This window comes from Enhydra lutris, unplaced genomic scaffold, assembly GCF_002288905.1.
Source record: "Enhydra lutris kenyoni isolate GAN:26980312 unplaced genomic scaffold, ASM228890v2 scaffoldscaffold4, whole genome shotgun sequence".
Lineage (NCBI taxonomy): Eukaryota > Metazoa > Chordata > Mammalia > Carnivora > Mustelidae > Enhydra > Enhydra lutris.
Genome location: NW_019154088.1, coordinates 55,477,472 through 55,497,888, shown reverse-complemented (window position 1 = coordinate 55,497,888; position 20,417 = coordinate 55,477,472). Strand labels below are relative to the sequence as shown.

At 41.7% G+C, this 20,417-nt stretch overlaps 1 protein-coding gene across 3 annotated transcripts in view; it reads right to left on the bottom strand.

The window, feature by feature from the left end:
- The window catches only part of LOC111140235 (dishevelled associated activator of morphogenesis 1), a 96,742-nt gene that overhangs the window by 36,943 nt on the left and 39,382 nt on the right, over positions 1-20,417 (bottom strand). For 2 of the 3 annotated variants that reach the window (XM_022492564.1, XM_022492568.1), the window contains exons 3-14: positions 16,495-16,566; positions 10,982-11,076; positions 8,373-8,706; positions 7,674-7,784; positions 7,453-7,556; positions 5,982-6,048; positions 5,666-5,783; positions 5,068-5,206; positions 4,704-4,762; positions 1,519-1,710; positions 703-977; positions 282-389 (exon numbers count right to left, since the gene is read on the bottom strand). In XM_022492564.1, the coding sequence (XP_022348272.1) occupies positions 282-389; positions 703-977; positions 1,519-1,710; positions 4,704-4,762; positions 5,068-5,206; positions 5,666-5,783; positions 5,982-6,048; positions 7,453-7,556; positions 7,674-7,784; positions 8,373-8,706; positions 10,982-11,076; positions 16,495-16,566 (1,674 nt within the window). Of the gene's footprint in view, positions 1-281; positions 390-702; positions 1,003-1,518; positions 1,711-4,703; positions 4,763-5,067; positions 5,207-5,665; positions 5,784-5,981; positions 6,049-7,452; positions 7,557-7,673; positions 7,785-8,372; positions 8,707-10,981; positions 11,077-16,494; positions 16,567-20,417 lie in introns of all 3 variants that reach the window. The other variant, XM_022492561.1, reaches the window with a different exon arrangement.

Sequence of the window (20,417 nt, the reverse complement as noted above, 5' to 3'; positions counted from 1 at the left end):
ATAATAACAAGTATTAAGAACTGCCTCCACCAAAGGAGATAAGGTCTTGAACACACACCAGGGGATGAGTTTCAACATGTTCACACACACAACTGACAGGCACCTAGACACATATGTGGACACACACACACCATGCTGCTTGGCAGGAACATACCAGGGTAGACCCAACAGCCTAGAACTAAGATGCCTATTACATCATGGGGTGACAGATGGCCCAGGGACCAGGCACAAGGATGATTTTTTTTTATTCTTTTAGCATCTTGGAGAGTACGTGTTGTTACCTGCTGTCTTTGGTAGGCAGAGAATGTTCTTTCCAGGTCTTCAAGATCTAGAATTTTGAAGACTTTTGTATCATCAATTTCAGTCCATACTGTTCCTTCTAGTTTATTCTGCAAACAACATGTTAATAAGTGCTAGAGTTATAGTTAATACACAAAAAGAATAGACACAGTTTTTTTTTTTTTTTTTTTCAAAATGCTACTATCCCCAATTTCTCATTTTACCAGATGCTCAAAGTGGGCTGGCTTCAGACAACATGCCATTTAGTCCAGTTTTATCACGTAAATATCTGAGCTAGCGAGAACCCAAGTCCATACTAGAAAATGAAATCAGTTAACGGTCAGGACTGTTTCCTTTTGCGGACACGACACTGTGAGCTGCTAATGCTATCCCTTAGAGGGAAAATTAGAACAGAGGGCTTACCTCAGGCAGCTTAGACCAGTTGAAGGATTTCAGGGCATTTGTGGGCTGCGGAATGTTTTTCTTCTTGAGTGCCAGCCCCAGTGGAGCACCAGGAGGTGGCAGGATCCCTCCTAAGGGAGGTGGCCCCGGGGGAGGGGGAGGGCCGCCTGGAGGAAGGGGAGGGGGCGGAGGTGGAAGCATTACACCTGGCAGGGGTGGAGGTGGTGGGGGCGGAACGAGGGACCCTGGTACAGAGGAAGGAAAGGGCCCCCCTGGGGCTCCAGGTGAGGGTCCGCCTGGGATTGAAGCACAGACGGCTCTCTGAAAAGGTAAAAAAAAAAAAAAAAGACAAAAGGTCAGCGGAAGAAGTAAATTCATCGGGTGATTCTGAGAGTCTGAAACTTTGCCTAAAATGTATGTTATAGAGAAATCCACACTTCTGAGAAGATGGGTTTGCAGGGGCAGTAAATCAAATGGGCGTTAGGCTCTTCAGGGACAACTGAGTCAGCCCTTTGTATCTGGAACCTCAGGGCTAATTTGTAAAGCGCTCATTCACATACGTCTTGCTTCTTGTAGCATCATGGTATGGTTTTCAAAAAATCAGTTTTCATTTCGAGAAGTCAGTGTGAGTCCCTCTGCTCTGATGAGAGGACCTGTATTAGAAACGCACACCCTCACGTCACCTCTGCTGCCTAACCCACAGGATAGCGGAGGCAGCGAGTCTTCCGACCCCGGTGATAAATCACTGGGATTTATCCTCCAGGCAGAAGCTGTCCGCCTAAGGTGAGGGTCTCCAGGGTAAGTGCGGCCTCAGCCCACCGCCCGGCCTCACTGCACTCACCCTGCTGAGCTCATGGAGCTGTGCTGTGAGATCCGCCACCTGCTGCTTGACTTGCTTATGCTCGCTAGTCTCCTTTTCAAGTTTCTCTTTCATTTTATTTAAGGTCTGCATCATCTCTTCCTTCTCTTGGGTCTTGGCATCACACTCGCGCTCCTTCTTTTCCAATTTCTGTTGTAATTCATTGTGCTCTGCACCAGAAAACAACGGGACATGAAAACAGGGGACTCTTCAAAGTGGAAGCGCTTTCTCTAAACAGAAAATTGGCTGCGGATGATTGTTGAGGCTCTTTATTAGGTAAATATTATTCCTCTTCTCCATCAAAGGGAGCAGCTCGCAGACTCAGTGGTGTTAGTACTTGGAGGGGTCCTTAGACAAACATTATTAGCTACAGAAGAGACCCTAAAGTGTGAGCACCTATTTGCGGAGGAGAATGGGGCCTGGTTGGTACATACTTCAGGATCCTGTCATAAAAATGGCCCTTTAATCACTCTAGGGAAAACGAATATTAAAAGGGCCTCTTTTCACAAATTAGAAATGAGAACCAGAGAAGCCACTGTTTATTAGCCAGGTTGCTGGCTCATGTCCAACGAGCACAGGGCTGAAAGGGAAGATCTTGCTCTGTGAGGACATGCTGATGTCAGACCATGTCTGTCCCAACACGGAGTCCCTTCTCCCGTTCTCCTCTCAGAAGGCTACTTGGACTTGAAGTATTTCATGCTTCTGACAAATAATTCTTAAAACTTGTGAAAGAGAATGTTATCATCTCAGCATTAAAAACCTGAAGGGCAGAGTGTGAGAATCACCATTATCTGGGGAGAGAACTATTAGGTGTCCGCTGTAGTTTTACTGACTTCCAATCCTGCTCTAATGGAATAAGGCATCCAATTTAGCCTAATGCTTATTTACATTGCCAATATGCCTGCTGACTCCAACCCTCAAAGGAGTGAGGGGCTTTGGGAAGAAAGACTAATGAAGTTTAGGCTGCAGATTTTTATTTCAAATACTTGGCCCCGATTCCTACTCCTTTTATTTAGTAAACCCACTAGAGATATAATCCACTGGGGCAGAGCTACACAGAATTGGTCTCTATTTCTGAATCTGGTAACACATTTAAATTCTTGCTTTCTCTGTCTCTTACTTTCTGAGTCCTCCCAACTCAGTTCACAGAGAAGAGGTCAAGCCACTAGAAAGCCTTGGAGTCAAGATAACCACCAGTCCGCTTCTGCCACTCTGCGGAGTGTGCCCCTGACTTCCTCCGAGATGTGTCTAAAAATGACCTCACTGCACCCCAGTCTCCTCTTCTACCTCCACTTCATTCCTCTTCCACAATTGTAAGACTTGCCTCTGATCACTGGTCATGAAGCTTTGACAAATCCAGCTGTGCGTCAGAACCACCTGAGAGATTTTAACGTTTTGGGAGTCTGTTCTATGGTTGGGGGGACAGGGCTTAGGAATTGGTTTTCAAAGTCCCATCAGATGACTTGGATATAATACCATGTCTGGGAAGCTGCTGCCAAAAGGCTTCTTTCCACAAAGGACACAAAGTTATTTCCACCTTCCAGGTCCAGAGAACTTCCCGTCTCCTCACAGCCTCCACCCTCCAATTCATCAAAGTATGCCCTCTTTAATACATCCTTGCTACCTGAAGCTTTCAGAAAAGAATTAATTTTATCTACAGTACCTCCTTTTTTAACACTCTCCCTGTGACCTCACTGACCTTGGTCATTATCTCTTGTACCACCTAAGCGGGGAGAATCCTACCGCAGTCCCTATTGTTTACTGTGCAACTGTATGTGCCAGGCATTACATTAGAGCCTCTTTATTTGCTTTGTCATTTAATCTTTGTAACAGCTCTGTGAGCTGGGTGTAATCTGCATCTCACAGAGGAAGAAGAGTGGAGAAGAGGACATCACTGCCTGCGCACGCACCCAGAGCCCAGCGCAGTGCCTGATACATACAGGCATTAGACAAGCATCCACGGAACAAATGAATGACTCCAAAGCTTCGGTCCTACATACTCTCCTCAGCTTGCACCCTTGAATCCCCATGCTCTAGAGGGCACCCCTAGAGGTCCCCCCACCGATCATCTTCTCTTTGGTATAATCTCTCTTCACCCCAACCTCTTAGTTAGTGTTTCTCTTCTTTCTATAACAGTTTCTGGAATCTATTAATAAAAAATGTATGTGGCAACCTTGCTTATGTGAGAGCAATGTTCCTTACGTGAGGAACCTGTAATATAAATGTACTTCACACATGGTATTTCCTGCTAGCAGTGGTGGCTCTGCTTTTCTGCTCAATGGAAAAGGACAAATGTGATGAGGGAAAAGGAAATGCTTTGGCATCTCTTGGACCCTCTTTTCAACACACTAAATATCGGGGTGAGTGCTATTGTGTTTTGCTGGCTGTGGCTAAATAACTTGGACCAGGAAAAGGAAGTCAGTTAACCAGCATAGTGAAAGAGCAGAGGCCAGGAACAGGACTGTTTTTACAAAAGGGCCAACTTCAGTTGTTGTATTCTGAAGGAAGTGGGGCAACTTATATCCCTTCTCTGTGCTGGCACGGCAATAGGCACAAACGACCCTCCTGGCATTTGATGCTGAGTGTTAATACCAAAGACATATTCAAATACTCACCAAGAGCTGGTCTGTGAAAGTCTCATAATGTATGTATCTACTACGGTCAGTGGTTTTCTACATGATTTTTCTTTTTATAACTGGTACCAAATTAAGGTCACATGGCGAATGGGGCTGCTGAAACCAAGTGGCCTGGGTTTCCCTTTTAAAATTCTGGGTCATTCCTGCTGTTCTTTATTACATTTCTTAAAACCTAGTGTGACTTAACGAACAGTTATGGGGCGGGGCAGGGAGGGCTGGAAGGAGCAGTAGCTAAGAAAATTTGAATCAATGAATACCAAACACCAAATGCTACAAGCTCTTCCAAAAAAATTTACATAATTATAATAAAAGGATAAAATACTTGGCAATCAGCATGACAACTAAAATAGCTCGATTCAAGAGAAAACAGGGCAAAAATGCCCCTAAGACATGGAAAAAGGAAAGACTGTTTGATGCACTAAAGTCAGGAAGAAGTATTAACACAAATTTCTAAAATATACAGAGGGTAGAGCTGCCCAATTAACCAGTAACACGGCCTCTTCTCTTGTCGGGGCCTCATTATTTACCTTTTCTCATCTTTTCTGCTTGTTCTTTCCACTGTTTAACTTCATTTTCATTAACCAACCTGTATAATAGTTAAAGGAGTATTCATTACAAAAAACATAAAAGGCCACTGCCAAAATACATGCTCTCTAGGTACAAAAATAGTTCACTGCACAGAAAGCCCTCAGTATGCTTGAAACCCATTTAAACCCGGATGTTACTCAGATATATTACATATATATATCTGTATATATAGATATAGATATATATACTCATATTTGACGTCTAGAACATTTCAGTTCCCCCAGCTGCTATTTTAAAGTAGGGAAAAAATAAATGTCTTACATGGTGACTATTATCTCATAGACCGCAAAATAAGAAACTTACATTCGCACGACATTCTTAATGTTAAAGTTTTCCAAAGGTGTGGTGTCGGGGTCCTGTCCTTTGTCATTTTGAATAACTATTTGCTGTATAATTCTATCTAGTAGTAGCCAGTACTGAACGGTGTTGCCACTTCTCTTATCTAAAAAAGAAAAGAATGGTGGAAAAATACTTCAAGTTGTTTCTAAATTAGGATGAATATTTTTCAATAGTGGTCACTCGCCAGGGCCACAGAATCAGAGATGTTTACATCTGCACCAGCACTTCCCAAAGTTTCTGGAATTCTGACATGCAGTAATCACTTATGTGATTGAGAGGCACTTTCTAGCCTTTTCGAAATGTGTTGTGAGGCATATATTTATTTTTAAAACCAAACTAGGTTATAATTCCCTTCAGTTTTGGAATGTCACAAGACACAGCTCACCACTGGAGCTGTGTGGAGACACTCTGGACTGTCACAAAACCATCTGGACTGTCACAAAACCAAGGTATGGAATCCCTGGTGTGCACCCGACCTAATCAGTACTGCTCAGAAGACAGGGCCCTTTGGATGATGTCCAAACACTCGGAAAACACACATGTAAGTCGCAAACACACTCACAAGGCATTTGGAGGCAGTGGTGCAGGATGGACATGAAGTGAGGGTAAGCTTCGCTATGGGTCAGCCTCTTCCTGGTCAGTTCAAACATCTGAGTCGCACTTTTTGTGTCTATGTGAACCTATTCCATATGAAAAAGAAATCTAAGTCAAATAGCCGATATCCTCAATATCTGCAAAGCAAGGTAAGCAAATCCAAGGCAACCAGCTAATCCTACCACGTGGGCAGCAGGTTATACCCAGTCCTTGTCCACTCAACACACAATAGGGAAATTCTAGGAGCTGATGAATTAAATCAGAATAATCGTGAGCATACCTACCAGTTCAAATCTTTTGGCAAATTCTAGTTCATCTTCATTTCGGAGCATTTCAAAAAAATCTAAATGTCTGAAATCCAATAAAAGAGAAGCTATTAAAAGTAGAACATCCTACAAACACAAGCACATGGGAATTAGGACGTTAATACGAAGGCCTTTCCTGAATATTCATAGATTTCTCTAAAAGAAATAAGACAACAAAATTTGGATGCCTTTACTTAACTGTTAAAAGGAAAAAGACATACTCTGACTGAAATGAGATCACAATAAGAGACAAACCTAAAAACCTAGAATGGCTGGTATATAGTAGACGATAAATATTTATCAAATCCAAAAACAAGTCCAGATTCTGCTCACAGACTCCCTTATGGAAAAATAAGTCTGGGGGCGCCTGGGTGGCTCAGTGGGTTAAGCCTCTGCCTCCGGCTTTGATCGTGATCTCAGGGTCCTGGGATCGAGCCCCACATCAGGCTCTCTGCTCAGTGGGGAGCCTGCTTCCCCGTCTCTCTCTGCCTGCCTACTTGTGATCTCTGTCTCTCTCTCTCTGCCAAATAAATAAATAAAATCTTACAAAGAAAGAAAGAAAGAAAGAAAAATAAGTCCATATATCTACACTTGCCTGACTGAAGAATTAAGACCATCAAAGAAATACTCATGCCATTCACTTATTCATTCAAGTATTTACTGAACCCCTATTATGTATTTTAGACACTGAGGATAAGTTCTATGAAGACAAGTACATCAGGGTAAAGGGAAAAGAGAATGATGGGAGGTGATGTGAGTTGTGTACACACACTGCTGATAAAGCTCTCTCTGAAGGGAAGAAGGGAATAAGCAATTTAGACATCCGTGGTAAGATCTTTTAATGCTGAGAAAATAGCAAGTGCAAAGGCCCTGAGGCAAAAGTATTTTGACATGGTCATAGACTACCAAGGAGAAGAGCATGTTCAGAGTGCATGAATGAGGAAGTAGAAGGAAGTAGAAAGAAAGGTCTGAGAGCTAGCTAGTGGGATAGCTTAGAAATAGTGAAATGATTACAAACAAGAGCAAATGAACAAGAGAGTGAAAATTCACATTCACAGAATGCCTCTCATGGTGCCAAGAGATTCCATGTCTTATAGCCAATCTTCATAACAGCCCACAAAAGATAGTGGTCATCATTATTATCACTATTTCTTGGTGGGGGGGAACCAACCAGTAAGATTCAGAAAAATTGACCACCTTGACCAGAATACATAGCAAGTTAGGAGGTAGGACGAGGACGTGGATTCAGTCTGATGCCACGTCCCGCATTAAGTTCTCTATACAATGTCTTACTTCTTTCACTGACAAAGTCTTAACACAAAAGCACCGTTCATTGAGCTAATATTTGGGAGCCAACTCCTTATGTTACAGAAAGGCCACATGCAAGTCACAGGCACTACGTACAAGGAAAAAAGCATGAGCTATCGCAGATGATACCAATCTGACTTACCGATCTAATGTTGAATTTTCATGTTCCCTTAATTTATCTATTACAGGTTGAATTCCTAACATCAGAAATTCATAGCGCAGATGAAGTCTAAAGTCCAAACTTTCCTGAAAGTGAAAGGGTGATAAAACACATATTTATGCTTTTTGGACTCACAAAAACCTTTTTAAGAAGATTATTCTTTAATAATGCATGCTTTCAAGAGTAGTATGGAAGGTTCTTACCACTCCTGCACCTTGGCTCAGCACTGCATTGATGAAGGACATGATGGCAGTCTTGAGACTCACTTCATCTCGATACCGCCCTGTGCTTTTATCCAAGTCGTTAATTAATGTCTACCAAGAATACAAACATAAAAACAAAGGATGGAATCATTACTAATCTTACACTCATTTTATTGATTTTTATACTCAGAAGTAAATGTTTTAAATCTTGTGTTTACTCAGAATCACATGGATCTATAGAAAAGCCACCTTTTATTTTTCTTAAAATATGTTCAAAACACTCTACTTTCAAAATTCCTACATCACCTATGTCCATTTATACATGCACGCAAAGTACAAAAGACTGCTTTTGACTTGGCTTGCTTTTTATATTTGAGTATAAATACGGTGACATAATCTCGCTATTTATACTGATACTAAATCAGGAATGGTAACCTGTGAAATTTCAGGGAACACTGCATTTAGTGGATTCAAAAGATGTGTTGTAGGAAGCAGGGCCACATTTTCAAATTCAATAAGTCTAAAATCCCAGGCTGATCAACGGCTGAAAGCATATTCTACTCTGGTACTAAAACCCAAGAGGAAGGAAACACTTGAGTCATCACCACAGAGGGGAATCTTAAGTGATGATCCCCTTCAGGGCCAGGAAAGCACCCGTCAGTCGGGGTGGATGACAAAGTGAAGAGCGAGCGTGCCCACCTGAAAGCGGGTTCTTTCGCTGGCGTACTTCTGGTAGTGCAGCATGGCCTGCAGAACCTTCTTGTGGCCCCCAGGAACCAGGCACACGGCGCCCAAGATTTCCAGCACGGCCACCTTCGTTTTAATGTTCTCTGTGCTCAGACTCTGAGCAATCACATTAATACTCTCAGAGTGGGCCAGGACATGAGCTCGACCTTGAGAGTTGTTCATTAGCGCCTTTATACATCCAATGAGAGAGGTATGTATTCGAGACTCTGAGGTCTCGTAGTCCATGGTCTTTAGAAAGTTGAGAATACATGACAGGCCATCCAAGTCGATAAATCTGGTTACAAACCTGGCAGGAGAAGAAGGTTAAAATGGATCAGACTTAGGTCTCTTTGCAATTTTCTAATAGCCCTTACTGGAAAAGTTTTGCCCGGACGGGAGAAAGGAAGATGTAGTTCCTGCAGTATCAAAGACCTCATGAATAAAGTCTTCTGAATTCCTGACCCCTTCCTCAGCACAAACCCAATGGTCAGCTCTACCAGATATGTGAAATAATCTCTGTTTGAGATAAACAGATCTCAACCGATACAAGAAACAAAACCAATGAATGGATCATAGAGCCACAGTAAATCAAGAACAAGAAGACACTCAGAATATGTGGTCTTAAAGTCCTGTGTTAAGGGGCGCTTGGGTAGCTCAGGAGGTTAAAGCCTCTGCCTTTGGCTCAGGTCATGATCCCAGGGACCTGGGATCGAGCCCCGCATTGGGCTATCCGCTCAGCGGGGAGCCTGCTTTCTCCTCTCTCTCTCTCTCTGCCTGCCTCTCTGCCTACTTGTGACCTCTGTCTGTCAAGTGAATAAATAAAATCTTTAAAAAAAAAAAGTCCTGTGTTATTATAACTTCTTAAACACCTTTATGTTAACCAGTGACCCATATCAATGAAAGTCAAAGAACATCCTTAAGCTCCAGGATATTTGCTTGTCAAATGATAATCTATATTACTAACATTTTGTAGCAAAACCCTTCTTTTGTAGGACATGCTATGGGAATGCCTATATATAAAACAAATAAAGGGCAGCTGGCTGGCTCAGTCCACAGAGCATGTGACTTTTGATTTTAGTGTCATGAGTTTAAGCCCCATGATGAGCCTGGAGCCTACTTAAAAAACTAAATAAATAAACTGCTAAAATAAAACAAAAGTGAGCCTTTGTTACTGCACATTAATTGATACCCATGGCATTTATTTACTGTAAGCTGATGAGAAAAATTCACGATGCACACATACACGTGAAACTCTGAAAATTTTCGAAATAACATAACTTGTTTATATGACTACTCCAGAAATTTCCAAACTTACTTAGTTTTGGATACCTATTAACATCTGAGAATGCAAACACACACACAAATAGGAAAATACTGATGTAGTTAGGATTGGTACAAAACCTTTATCATACAACTGCATAGGATTTTTGATAAATCAATATATTTTTCTTAGTTAGCATTTTACAGTCAAATAAAGAAAAGGAAATCTTTATTTTCCAGCCATCTCATGCAGTGACACAACGCAGATATAGCCCAGCTGGTTAAATCAAGTGGCTTCATTCACAGCTCGCATGGTAATGAAATGTACCTATAAGGAATCCAACATTCCACCAAACCTTAAAGACTAATGGAAAATGAAGATGTGAGAGATACACAAGTGGAGGCTGACTGCCCATATTTTTAAGTAATAGTTTCATTGAGACATAACTCACATGCCATAAAATTCATACTTTCAAATGTATAATTCAGTGATATTCACAGAGCTGTGCAACCACTGACATCATCTGACTTCAGAACACTCTAGTCATCCCCGAAGGAGCATCTCCCCTTCTCCCCAACCCTAAGAAACCACTAATTTTTCTCTCTGAATGGTTTGGTCTTTCTTTCTGTATGGATTGGTGTCTTCTGGACGTTTCACAGAAATGGAATCATGTAATATGCTTTCCTTTTTCATCTGGCTTCTTTCACTCTGCATAAATAACTTCAAGGCTCGTCCATGTTGTAGCATGTATCAATAGTCTATTCCTTTCTACAGCTGAATAATAATTCATTGTATGGATATATCACCTTCTATTTACCCATTCATCAGCTGATAGAATTTGGGTTGTTTCTACTTTTTGGTCATTATGAATACTGTTAACATGAACATTCCTGTTCCCTCAGCTATATATCGAGGAGTAGAATTGACAGGTGATAGGGCAACACTATGTTTAACATTCTGAGAAACTGTCCAACTGTTTTCTGAAGTGGCTGCACCATTTTACATTCCCACCAGCAATGTACAAGGGCTGTGATTTCTTCACATCTGCACCAACACTTGCTAGTCTCTGTCTTTTTAAATTTATGTCATCTTAACAGCTGTCTGCATATCTTTTAATTGAAGAAAATCATGTATTGAATGTTCCATGATTAAAATATTTCACCCATGATTCAACCGAAGGTTTTTAAGACTTCCTTGAAAGTTTGGCTATTGCAGAAAAAAGAAAAAAGGAGGGTAGGAAAGAAGGGAGAAAGAAAGGGCAGAAGAAGAAAAAGAGAGAGAGAGAGAGAGAAGTAATACATGCTATCCAGGAAAGAATTACCTCATTGGCTTTGTCCTTAGTGCGGTCTTCAAACTTTCTATAGTTTTACTTCTCTCTTCTTCCTCTTCCTTCTCTAAAGCCAGGAGAGATTTTCTCTATGCAAAGAAAACTGAAGTTACCTCTTCAAATTCTATGATTTAATTAGGATACAAGCAAGACAAGTCCACAGATTACAGGCTACTATCACTTTTAATACAAATAAACAACTAATAAATCTATTACTGGGATTACTATAAAACCAAAATATAGAGCAAAAGTACTAAGAATTCTTACCTCTACTGAATAGCTACCTCTACTGAATGTTCTTCCAAAATTTAGATAAAGCTTTAAGAAATGTTTAGAAATCTTCGGTAGAGATTAACTTGTTCAACTACAGTTATGTAACTATAACTGCACTCTGATGAAAACATTACTATTTATATTTGATAGAAAGAAGCTTGGATCTGCAGTTAAATACACATTCTGGCAACTCAAGTTAGTGACAATATGACACTATGAAACCACGGCAGTTTGTGTAATCCTCAAGCCGAAAAGTAGAATCTTCTACACTTTTTGTTATGCCAAATCATTTAATAGGAACAATCAAATCAGACCCGATACTAAGATGAACAACTGTTTCAGAGTAAATACTTAAGTTCTAAAAATGATTCAACATCACTTGGAAATGAGGCTGTGGAGTGTGTGCTTGAGGGAGCGGGTGGGAGGCTTACACCCTCCCTACCTGGGATCTGTTGAGCAGAGCTTCCCAAACTTTAATGCGGACATGGATGTCCTGGGGCTCTTGCTAAAACGAGGGCTCTGATTTGGTCTGTCTGCAGGGAAGCCCAAGACACTGCACTTCTGACTAGTTCCCGTGCAGTGCCGATGCTACAGGTCTACAGGCCGCACTCCGTAGAGCAAGGCTCTCAGGAAGATCTCAGTTGACATTACAGTCATGAGTGCTAGTAAGGTTTATCTTTGTGAGAAAGTCTATTCCATTCCTTTGAGCCCATGATCACCTAGTTGTACTAAAAGTATCCTCCAGTCTTAATGGCCTCAGGGCTGCTGGTCCCTTGCCATCATCCTGTTCTGAACATGTGCTATTCTAGTCTCAGTCTCCCTTCCTGCTACCACTTCTGATAGAATGCATGGCTGGGAAACAGCCTGGGGTATTGTGGGGCAGCGGGGAAGGGAGGTTTGGCTCTTATCCCTGTGTCTCCATGATCTGGTCGCTCCCTTTCTTTCAGGACTACAGATCATCAGAGCGTGACTTGACTTCATTTGTTCAAGTTAACAGTATCAGTATTAAGTAACTAAATGGGAACTAAAACCTAAATTTGACTTCACAATTAGGAGGGTTAAAGCTCCAAAGAAATATATCAGTATCGTTTAAGGCAACCGAAATAAAAATCAGTAAAGTCTCGTTTTCAAATGTGTTACTGCTTCTGCGGACACTGTCCTCTTGCTGGTGATGTGCCTGGACAGCTGTGACCAGGGGACGGCAGGGGAGGAAGCTGTGTGCAGAAATGGCCAATAAATTTCTTCACGGCTCTGTGAGACCCATTCCCTGGAAAATTCAGCCCGAATCCAGCCAAGTATGTTTAATCTCCTATGACACAGCTGAACTCGTTTAGACTCTGAAGCAATCACTTTGAATCTGCAGCTCAGAATCAAGCTGTTTATGAACATCACCGCTTGTTCCTAAGCTTAATCACACAAAACTATACCCAAATTGAAGACACACATTTCTTATTATGGTTCACTAATACCAAAGAAAGATTCACGTAATTATTATTTTAACAATGTTGGAGAGGATGGAACATCTGCATAAAAACAGACTATAGTAGGTCTTTTGCTAGGAGAGCTGGGAGATTTATGAAAAGTCGAGAAAACTGAATTAGAATTTCCTTTCCCAGTGTAAGGACCATTACCTTCCTTTTAAAACAGAGGCAACACACTCTTTTCTGTATGTGATACAATTAGACTTGAATAAAAAATTGTGTTTGTTATACTAAGAAAACTGAGGGTATGCAGATGAACATGATATTCTAATACGACTTTTCAAAATAAAATATATTATATGAAGTCTAAAGTTTTCAAGCTTCACATTTAGGAAGAAGGCTTGATTTGCAGCTTTTCACAGATAAAGGAGACATCCCTACTTTCTAAAGAGAGCTGCTAGGCCAACCATCTAGTATGCCCCTTGGCATACGCAGGTCAGGCTTATGGCGGCCTCCCTGGGTGCTCTCTGCACTTATTCAATCCCCTTCGCCTGGAAGTGGGCAAAGGGCAAAGCGCCTCCTGGTAGAGGATCTGATGAAAGCTACTAAGGTGTGCACTGGAACATCCAGTTCTGAGAGATACAAAGTAGGCACAGAAATCATTCCTGTCTAGCTGTCTGGTACTAAGCACCTATTGGAAACATTTCAATGGTGTGAAATCAACAAGCCAGTCTGCTCAGCACGCTGAACTTCACCTTGCATCCTTCCTCCCTGGGAGGGCACGGAGAACCCCATCCAAAGGAAGCCCAGGTCCTTCTCAAACCTATTGGGCTGTGCTTTTATGATACTGTTTTTCACTCTTTAAAAGCCAACAGATCACTCTGGGGTCCTCTAAAGAACAAAGCATTCTTGTCAAGAAGCTTACGCAGTCACTGAACTTGTTCTGCAGACCAGTTGAGTGCTGCAGTTCTGGACTCGGGCTGTTCATCAGACTCTGGAGGCATTAAAGAAAACAGATGCCTGCCCCACCTTGGAAAAGTCGGGGGAGGTGGAGGTGGGATTACCAGGCCTCTTTTACTTGCCAAAGGGTTTTAAAAAACCCTGTGAGAGGCAAATTAGAATGGAATCTTTGAGCTCAGTCTGATAGGTTTACATTCCAGCTCTCCTGTTCCTAATTAGATGACCTTGGGCAAGGTAACCTTTCTCCAAGTCCTAGACTCCTTATCTATAAACAGCACTTCCAGCACCCGCGCTTATAAGGATTTAAAACAACCAGTAAAGTGCCTGTTATGCTGCTGTCCCACGCTGCACGCTCCAGAGAGGTAGGGATGCTGAAGACAAAGGACGGTAACAGCGTGGATCAATCCCCTTCAACAAATCCCTAAGCTAGAGAGCTCAAGTTGAGCTGCCAGGCTGTGAAAGGATTTGGAGGAACTGTAGGTCTTTCTAGTCCCCAGGGACAATGTCTCAGGCTCTCTGCTGTATACTGTTGGGAAATCTCCAATACGGTTAGCAGAGAGACCAGCCAGAGCCACAGTAGGAGGCGGTAGCAACAAATAAGGTGAGAAAAACAGAAAATTCAGCATAGGGTTTTTGGTCTCACCAGACCTCCTTGTTCGTTACATACACAGGAGTTCTGCAGGCTCACTAACTCAGGAGTTGTTACTGCCTTTTACCTTTAACCCTAGAAAGACACCACCTCTGTCCTTCCAGGAGCATTAGAAAGCTTTGTTAGGTGTTAAGCACGTAAAGAATAGCAAAGTGACTGACAATTTAATTGCCTTGAGATACTCTTGGAAAGGATTTTAGAATAGGAAGCAAATATAATTAAAATGTAGATGACTCATGAATGCAGCACAGGGTTGTCCAAGGAGCTGGCCGAAGGAGAAAGAAGGCTCTTAAAGAAGTGCTTCATACTGGCACATCACAGACCTAGTGCAGGAAAGGAGCCAGGGTGACTCCATACAAGGCATGGGTTAAGTCACTACAGGACAAATTAACCTAATTGCCCCCAAAGTGTGAAGAAAAAAAAATGCCATAGTATTTAGCACTTCTCCATTTATAGAAGTGAATTCATTAACGAAGAAGCAACTTCCCTTATTACATCAAACAATGCTGACTTAATTAGAAAGCAAGACTTTCTGCCCCACAGCTCTTTTTTTCCCTACCAGCCAGGAACAAGAATTTAGAACTTAACCTTCAAACGCAGGAAATGTAAATGGCTCTAAGTTATTACTGCTCAGGCTGTGCACAGAAAAATCCCTGATGGTCGTCACAAGCCCCACACTTTGCTAACGTATTCATACAAATGCTGAGATCACTCTTTTCTCATCTTTGCCATTATGTAGGATGCCTTGGACAAGGAGGCGTTGGGTGTTATTTTCTGCAGTGCTTTTAAACTAGAAATCCTCGGGGCAAAAGCTTATGCAGTTTCTTCTATAATTTATACAGCCCTGTCCACATTTACTAGGCTGTTTATTATTCATTGTGCAACAGCAAAAGAAGCATCTTCAAAGAAAAAGCTAGAAAAGAGGAGGCTACTAAAAGTCAATGTCTCTGAAAATTTAATGAAAGTGTGATTCACATATTCTAATCAGTTTTTAGCTTTTGCAGCAGCAGCAAAATATTAGACAATTTTTTTTAAAATGTTTGCCTAAGTATGAGGCCCCTAATTATCCAAAAGGACCCTAGGAAAGGAAGAAGAGGAAGAGGTAGAGAAAAATATTTATTATGGAAGCTATCATCTTGCATGGATATTATAAACTCAAAGTTGAATCTAACAGAGTGATCTTAAAATCCTGAGTGTACCCACACAAGTGAACACTGGTGCACCATGGGCAATCACCGATTTTTATCGACATGAATAGGATTTGAGTTATTAAGGCTCAAAGATTGAGGACCTGTTTTCTGCTGCATATTTTAGCTGGGATCAATACGTGCCCTGAAGGGTGCTCAGAATGCTGACATTACACAGCCATCCATGTGATCAGAGGTGTATTTTAGGCACTGAAAAATGCATCTTTTTTTTTTTTTTTTTAAGATTTTATTTATTTATTTGACAGACAGAGATCACAAGTAGGCAGGGAGGCAGGTAGAGAGAGAGAGAGGTGGAGGCAGGCTCCCTGCGGAGCAGAGAGCCCGATGCGGGGCTCGATCCCAGGACCCTGGGATCATGACCTGAGCTGAAGGCAGAGGCTTAACCCACTGAGCCACCCAGGCGCCCCTGAAAAATGCATCTTAAGCAATTACTTAACCAAAGATTTCCCAAGGACATCTCAGCATAATTTTTATGTCTTTTATTCACCACTTATTCCATAAACTCCCTTTGTTATTCACAAGAGTGAAGGAGCACCTGGCTGCCCTGTAACATCAAGAATCCAGGAGCTAAGCAGGTGGAAAGGAGAATGGGAGGAGAACAGTGAAGGAACAGTTCCATTGTATTATTGTAAAATGCTATTAACGTGTAGACTACTACTGCCGTAACAACGCTCCAAACGACTGATAAGAGCAACTGCAAGTTAAAGTTGAACATAAGCCAGATTTAAGATTACATTTCCTCTTATAATATTAAACTCACGTATATTTTAGTGTGTGCTGATTTTATGTAAAACATACTGGAAAAAATAATTTCGCCAAGTACAACTCCTGCCCTTCTTTTCAACTCCCCCCTACCCCCGCAACACTGAGTGTTTGGAATGGAGTTTGGAAAGATAATGACATTTGGTAGTTCTTACTCAAGTGAATTTATTGTCCAATTGTGTGCTAAATTTGCCTTTTAAAAACTGTGTGCCATTGAACAGAAAGTATACCTACAGCAGCCATGGAATTGAGCTGATCGATGTAGAATTCAGGCCAACTTGTCGCTCCCTTGTTTTCTTCCTGGTCCTAAATAGAAAGCAAAAAACATAATATACCACCAGATATATATGCACAACGGCCATAAGCACATCTGACTTTCAGAGCATCTAGACAATGGCCTAGATAAGCCATTAGAAGACAATGAGATAGAAGATGTTGGTCTTCAAATGTTGCCTCTAATCATCAGACTGTTCCCTCACCAAGGGACAAGACGGTGCTACAGACAGACTTAGGTGTGACAAAGGGGACATTTTTTGAACCATGAATCAAGGGGAATTTATTATTTTAATCACTTTTTAAATTTGTATTTTTTAAAAAATTAAAAAACAATGTACGTAAAATATTGTATTAGTTTCAGGGGTACAACATGGTGATGCAGCATTTATACATGATGTGAAACGGCAACCACAATAAATCTAGCTACCATCTGTCACCATAAAAGTTGGTACAGTAGAGGCGTCTGGGTGGCTCAGCTGGCTAAGTGTCCAACTCTTGATTTCAGGTCACGTCGTGAGATCAAGCCTTGGTCGGGCTGCAGCCTGGGCATGGAGCCTGCTTAAGATTCTCTCCCTCCCTCTCCCTCTGCCCCCGACCCCCACACCCTGGCTCACCCGCCTGCCCACTTGCTCGCTCTCTTAAAGAAAGAAAAAAAAAGTTTGTACAGTATTGTTGACTATAAAGGGGAATTGAAATGGGAACTTAGCCACACCATGGTATGATACTGTTTTCCTTCCAGGGCACAATAACATTGGGAAGGGCACAGTGTTTGTTGGGAGGACAAAGGATGTCTAGCTCCTATGAGCACTGAGGACAGCATTGCTCAATTATACGTCTGGATTAAATCCACAAAAGGAGGAAAAGTGTCTTTAAGAATGACCACAGGATCTGGCCAGTTGTTAATTAGACTATTTCAGTTAGTTTATTCAGACTCCAGAAAACAGTAACAATTTTGAAGGGTTTCATTTGATGTAACCAAAACTAGGTACTGCTTCAGATGAAAAGGTAGAATAAAGCCTGACCCTGGATGGATAGAAGTAAAACGAGCACACACTATCCACAGGCCCAGCCCTCTTGCTGTGACAGCTTGCGAGTTTGAGAAATGCATCTGAGCTGACGGGAACTGGAACCCAAGGAATGCAGGAACCCCCTTTTAAAGGTTACTCTGGCCAGTCTTTTGTCTTACAAAACAGGGTGACCTGAAGCCAGCACCAGGGCCCTCAGGGCCTCTGTGGATAGTAGCCCCCAGCCTGAACCCTCACCTCCCCGCAAAATCAGGAGGCTGTGGCTTCTGCTCCACACGAACACAAGTCCGTCAGAAGATGGCACTGTAGTTGGAACTTCGCAGGCATGTCTGCACACCTATGTGGCTAGAAGTCATTTGTGTGACCTAATAGACTCGAAGAGGAAAATTTCAGAATTCTCTAACTTCACATTCAGAGAGCACCTTAGTACAACTACCCCCTGTCCCCTTGGAAGAGATGCTGGGCCAGGTACATAGAGCTGCTGGGGGACAATGAAGTAGTTACTACCTATTTACTAAGGTCAGAATCTCAGTCTTTGGGATAGCAGTTTCAAGGTGGGGCTTTTAATTTCAGCCCTATACTTTACCTCAAAAACACTTTTCGAAGCAAATCTTTCTAGGTGGGTCTACTGCGGTGAGATAAAAGAAATGTAATTTCAAAACTATTCGCTAAGTAGTCACAAAAAGCAGGCAAAGTAACTAGTGCTTACGGTGCCTTAAAAGCCGGCAGTAACAGATATCTGAACTCGAGCAGTTGCATGAATTTCATCTGGAGACTGAACCAGCCAGATGATGGGGACAACGGCTAGAGCAGCAGCTTTGAAGTCGGACTGCATTACACTTGCATGGTTTTAAAAAGCTTAGGAAATCTGATGAGTTTTTAGAACAGTCCTTGGTTACTATTTAACATGTTAATAAAGTAGCTACAATGGCAGTGTAAATGCTGAACCCTTCTCTCCTAAAATGGAGTATTAAAGTTAGCAAAACCCCGCTGTTACCAATGTATCCAGCAAGCCAAGACCCACAGCGATAGCCAACTAGCCAACGGTATTTGAACCTATAAAATCTAATAGAAGGTGCCAGATCTTTTTAGTCCCTCAAACTAGGGCAAGTTTCCAAAACTACAACAAAATCCTGTCCTGTGTCTCGGGTCCCCTGAGAGCCTGTCTATGGCAAGCTTAATAGTCATGGTTAACAGAACAGGAGATCATTTTAGAAGCTGAAGATGAATATAAAGAGAGAAATCTTTACACTTTGGAAATGCTTTAGTAATGTAAACATATTAAGAGTAGACCTAGATACTGTAGTCAAAACAGAGGAAAGAACACTTCATTTTTACTTCACATGCCTCAGAGTTGAGAAAATCATATGAGCTAACGTATGTAAAAGCTTCTCATAAAAGTACTGTTATCACTATATTCCTGGGGGCGATCCTCAGAGTTCTTCATCTTGGCAATGTGTCTCCAGCTTCCTCTGTGCAGCCCTGGTCCTTCGATACAGATGTGCCCTCCAGTAGCCAAGTGAAACACATCTGTGAATCAGCTCTCTGCTCCTACTTTGTGCGGCTGCTACAGTCTGTAGTTATGCAGAGCCACGGACCAGAAACAGATGAATGCAATTGCTGTCAGGGAGCGGGGGTCCCCTCAAGAGCACTGGACACGGAGACATGCTGAGGGGAAGAGTCTCCCCTAAGAAGTCCACGAAAGAAATTGCTGATGCAAGTCGAGATGTCTGATATTCCTGGAAAGCACCTGGGTCCTATGTGTTACCAGCCTCTAACGTGTTATTCTTTGAGCCATCTGCCACCCCTCTAGTTTCTTTGTTACAGAGAAACAAGTGGAAAAATAAGTAAGATTGTATAGAGGGCATTAGTTGTAATGAAAGCAACAGCAAATCTAACACATTCAGAGCTTACTGTGGGTCAAACATTGTTCTAAGCACTATGCTCTTCACATAATCTACTGGATGGGGGAGCCGCTGTTTCACTCATGTTAGTGAGGAAGAAAAAGAGCAAAGAGAAGACCGGTAAGCCGCCAAAGGTCATCCCGTTGGAAATTCAGAGGCAGTGGGAAAGAATCAGGGCAACCTCTTTCCTAAAATTAGACCTCATATTAATCACAAGCAATATGCAGTAAGTACAAAGCTGGCCTTTCACTCTTAACCACTTAACTGTATAAGAAACTCAGATGTGGTTAGTGGCCAAAAATGAGTTTGCTTTTCCCTAATCCTTTATTGCTATTTTAGCTACATTCAACATTTCTGAATATTATTCTAATTCTCAATATTGTTCTAAGACCTGATGTCTTACTTGGATGACCTCTGATCCCTTTTCTCTAGACTTTTTCTGTGGGAACTCTTCTACCCCCTTATCAATGCCTTATCTATATATAATGTGTGTGCATACAGACAGCACTTATGAAGCTTTTCCCTAACCTGTTCTCCTGTTCTGTTACACACCAGTCTAATAACCATCTTCATAGGGATTTCTCAAGTGTGCTTCAACATGAGCTAACAGCATTGAGCAGTTCAGGACCCTGGAATTGCAAACAAATCCCTCCCTAAATTATACACACCTAACCCTGCTTTTGACCACTGCCTTGACCGATTCCATTACAACTTTCTCTAATAAGAAAGAATATTAGCCTCATTCTATTCTTTAAAAAAGCTACTTTTCCTTCTTTTAAAACAGATTGTGGGTAACACCAAACGACCCCTAGAGAAGGTTTTGCCCTATGAGAATACAAATTCTAGCAATCACATTAGATCCTTTTACATTCTACCTACAAAATGGCTAATTCATATTAAAATCTAGTTTTGATTTCTTTTAAAAGTGTTATAAACATTTATGTTTGTATGC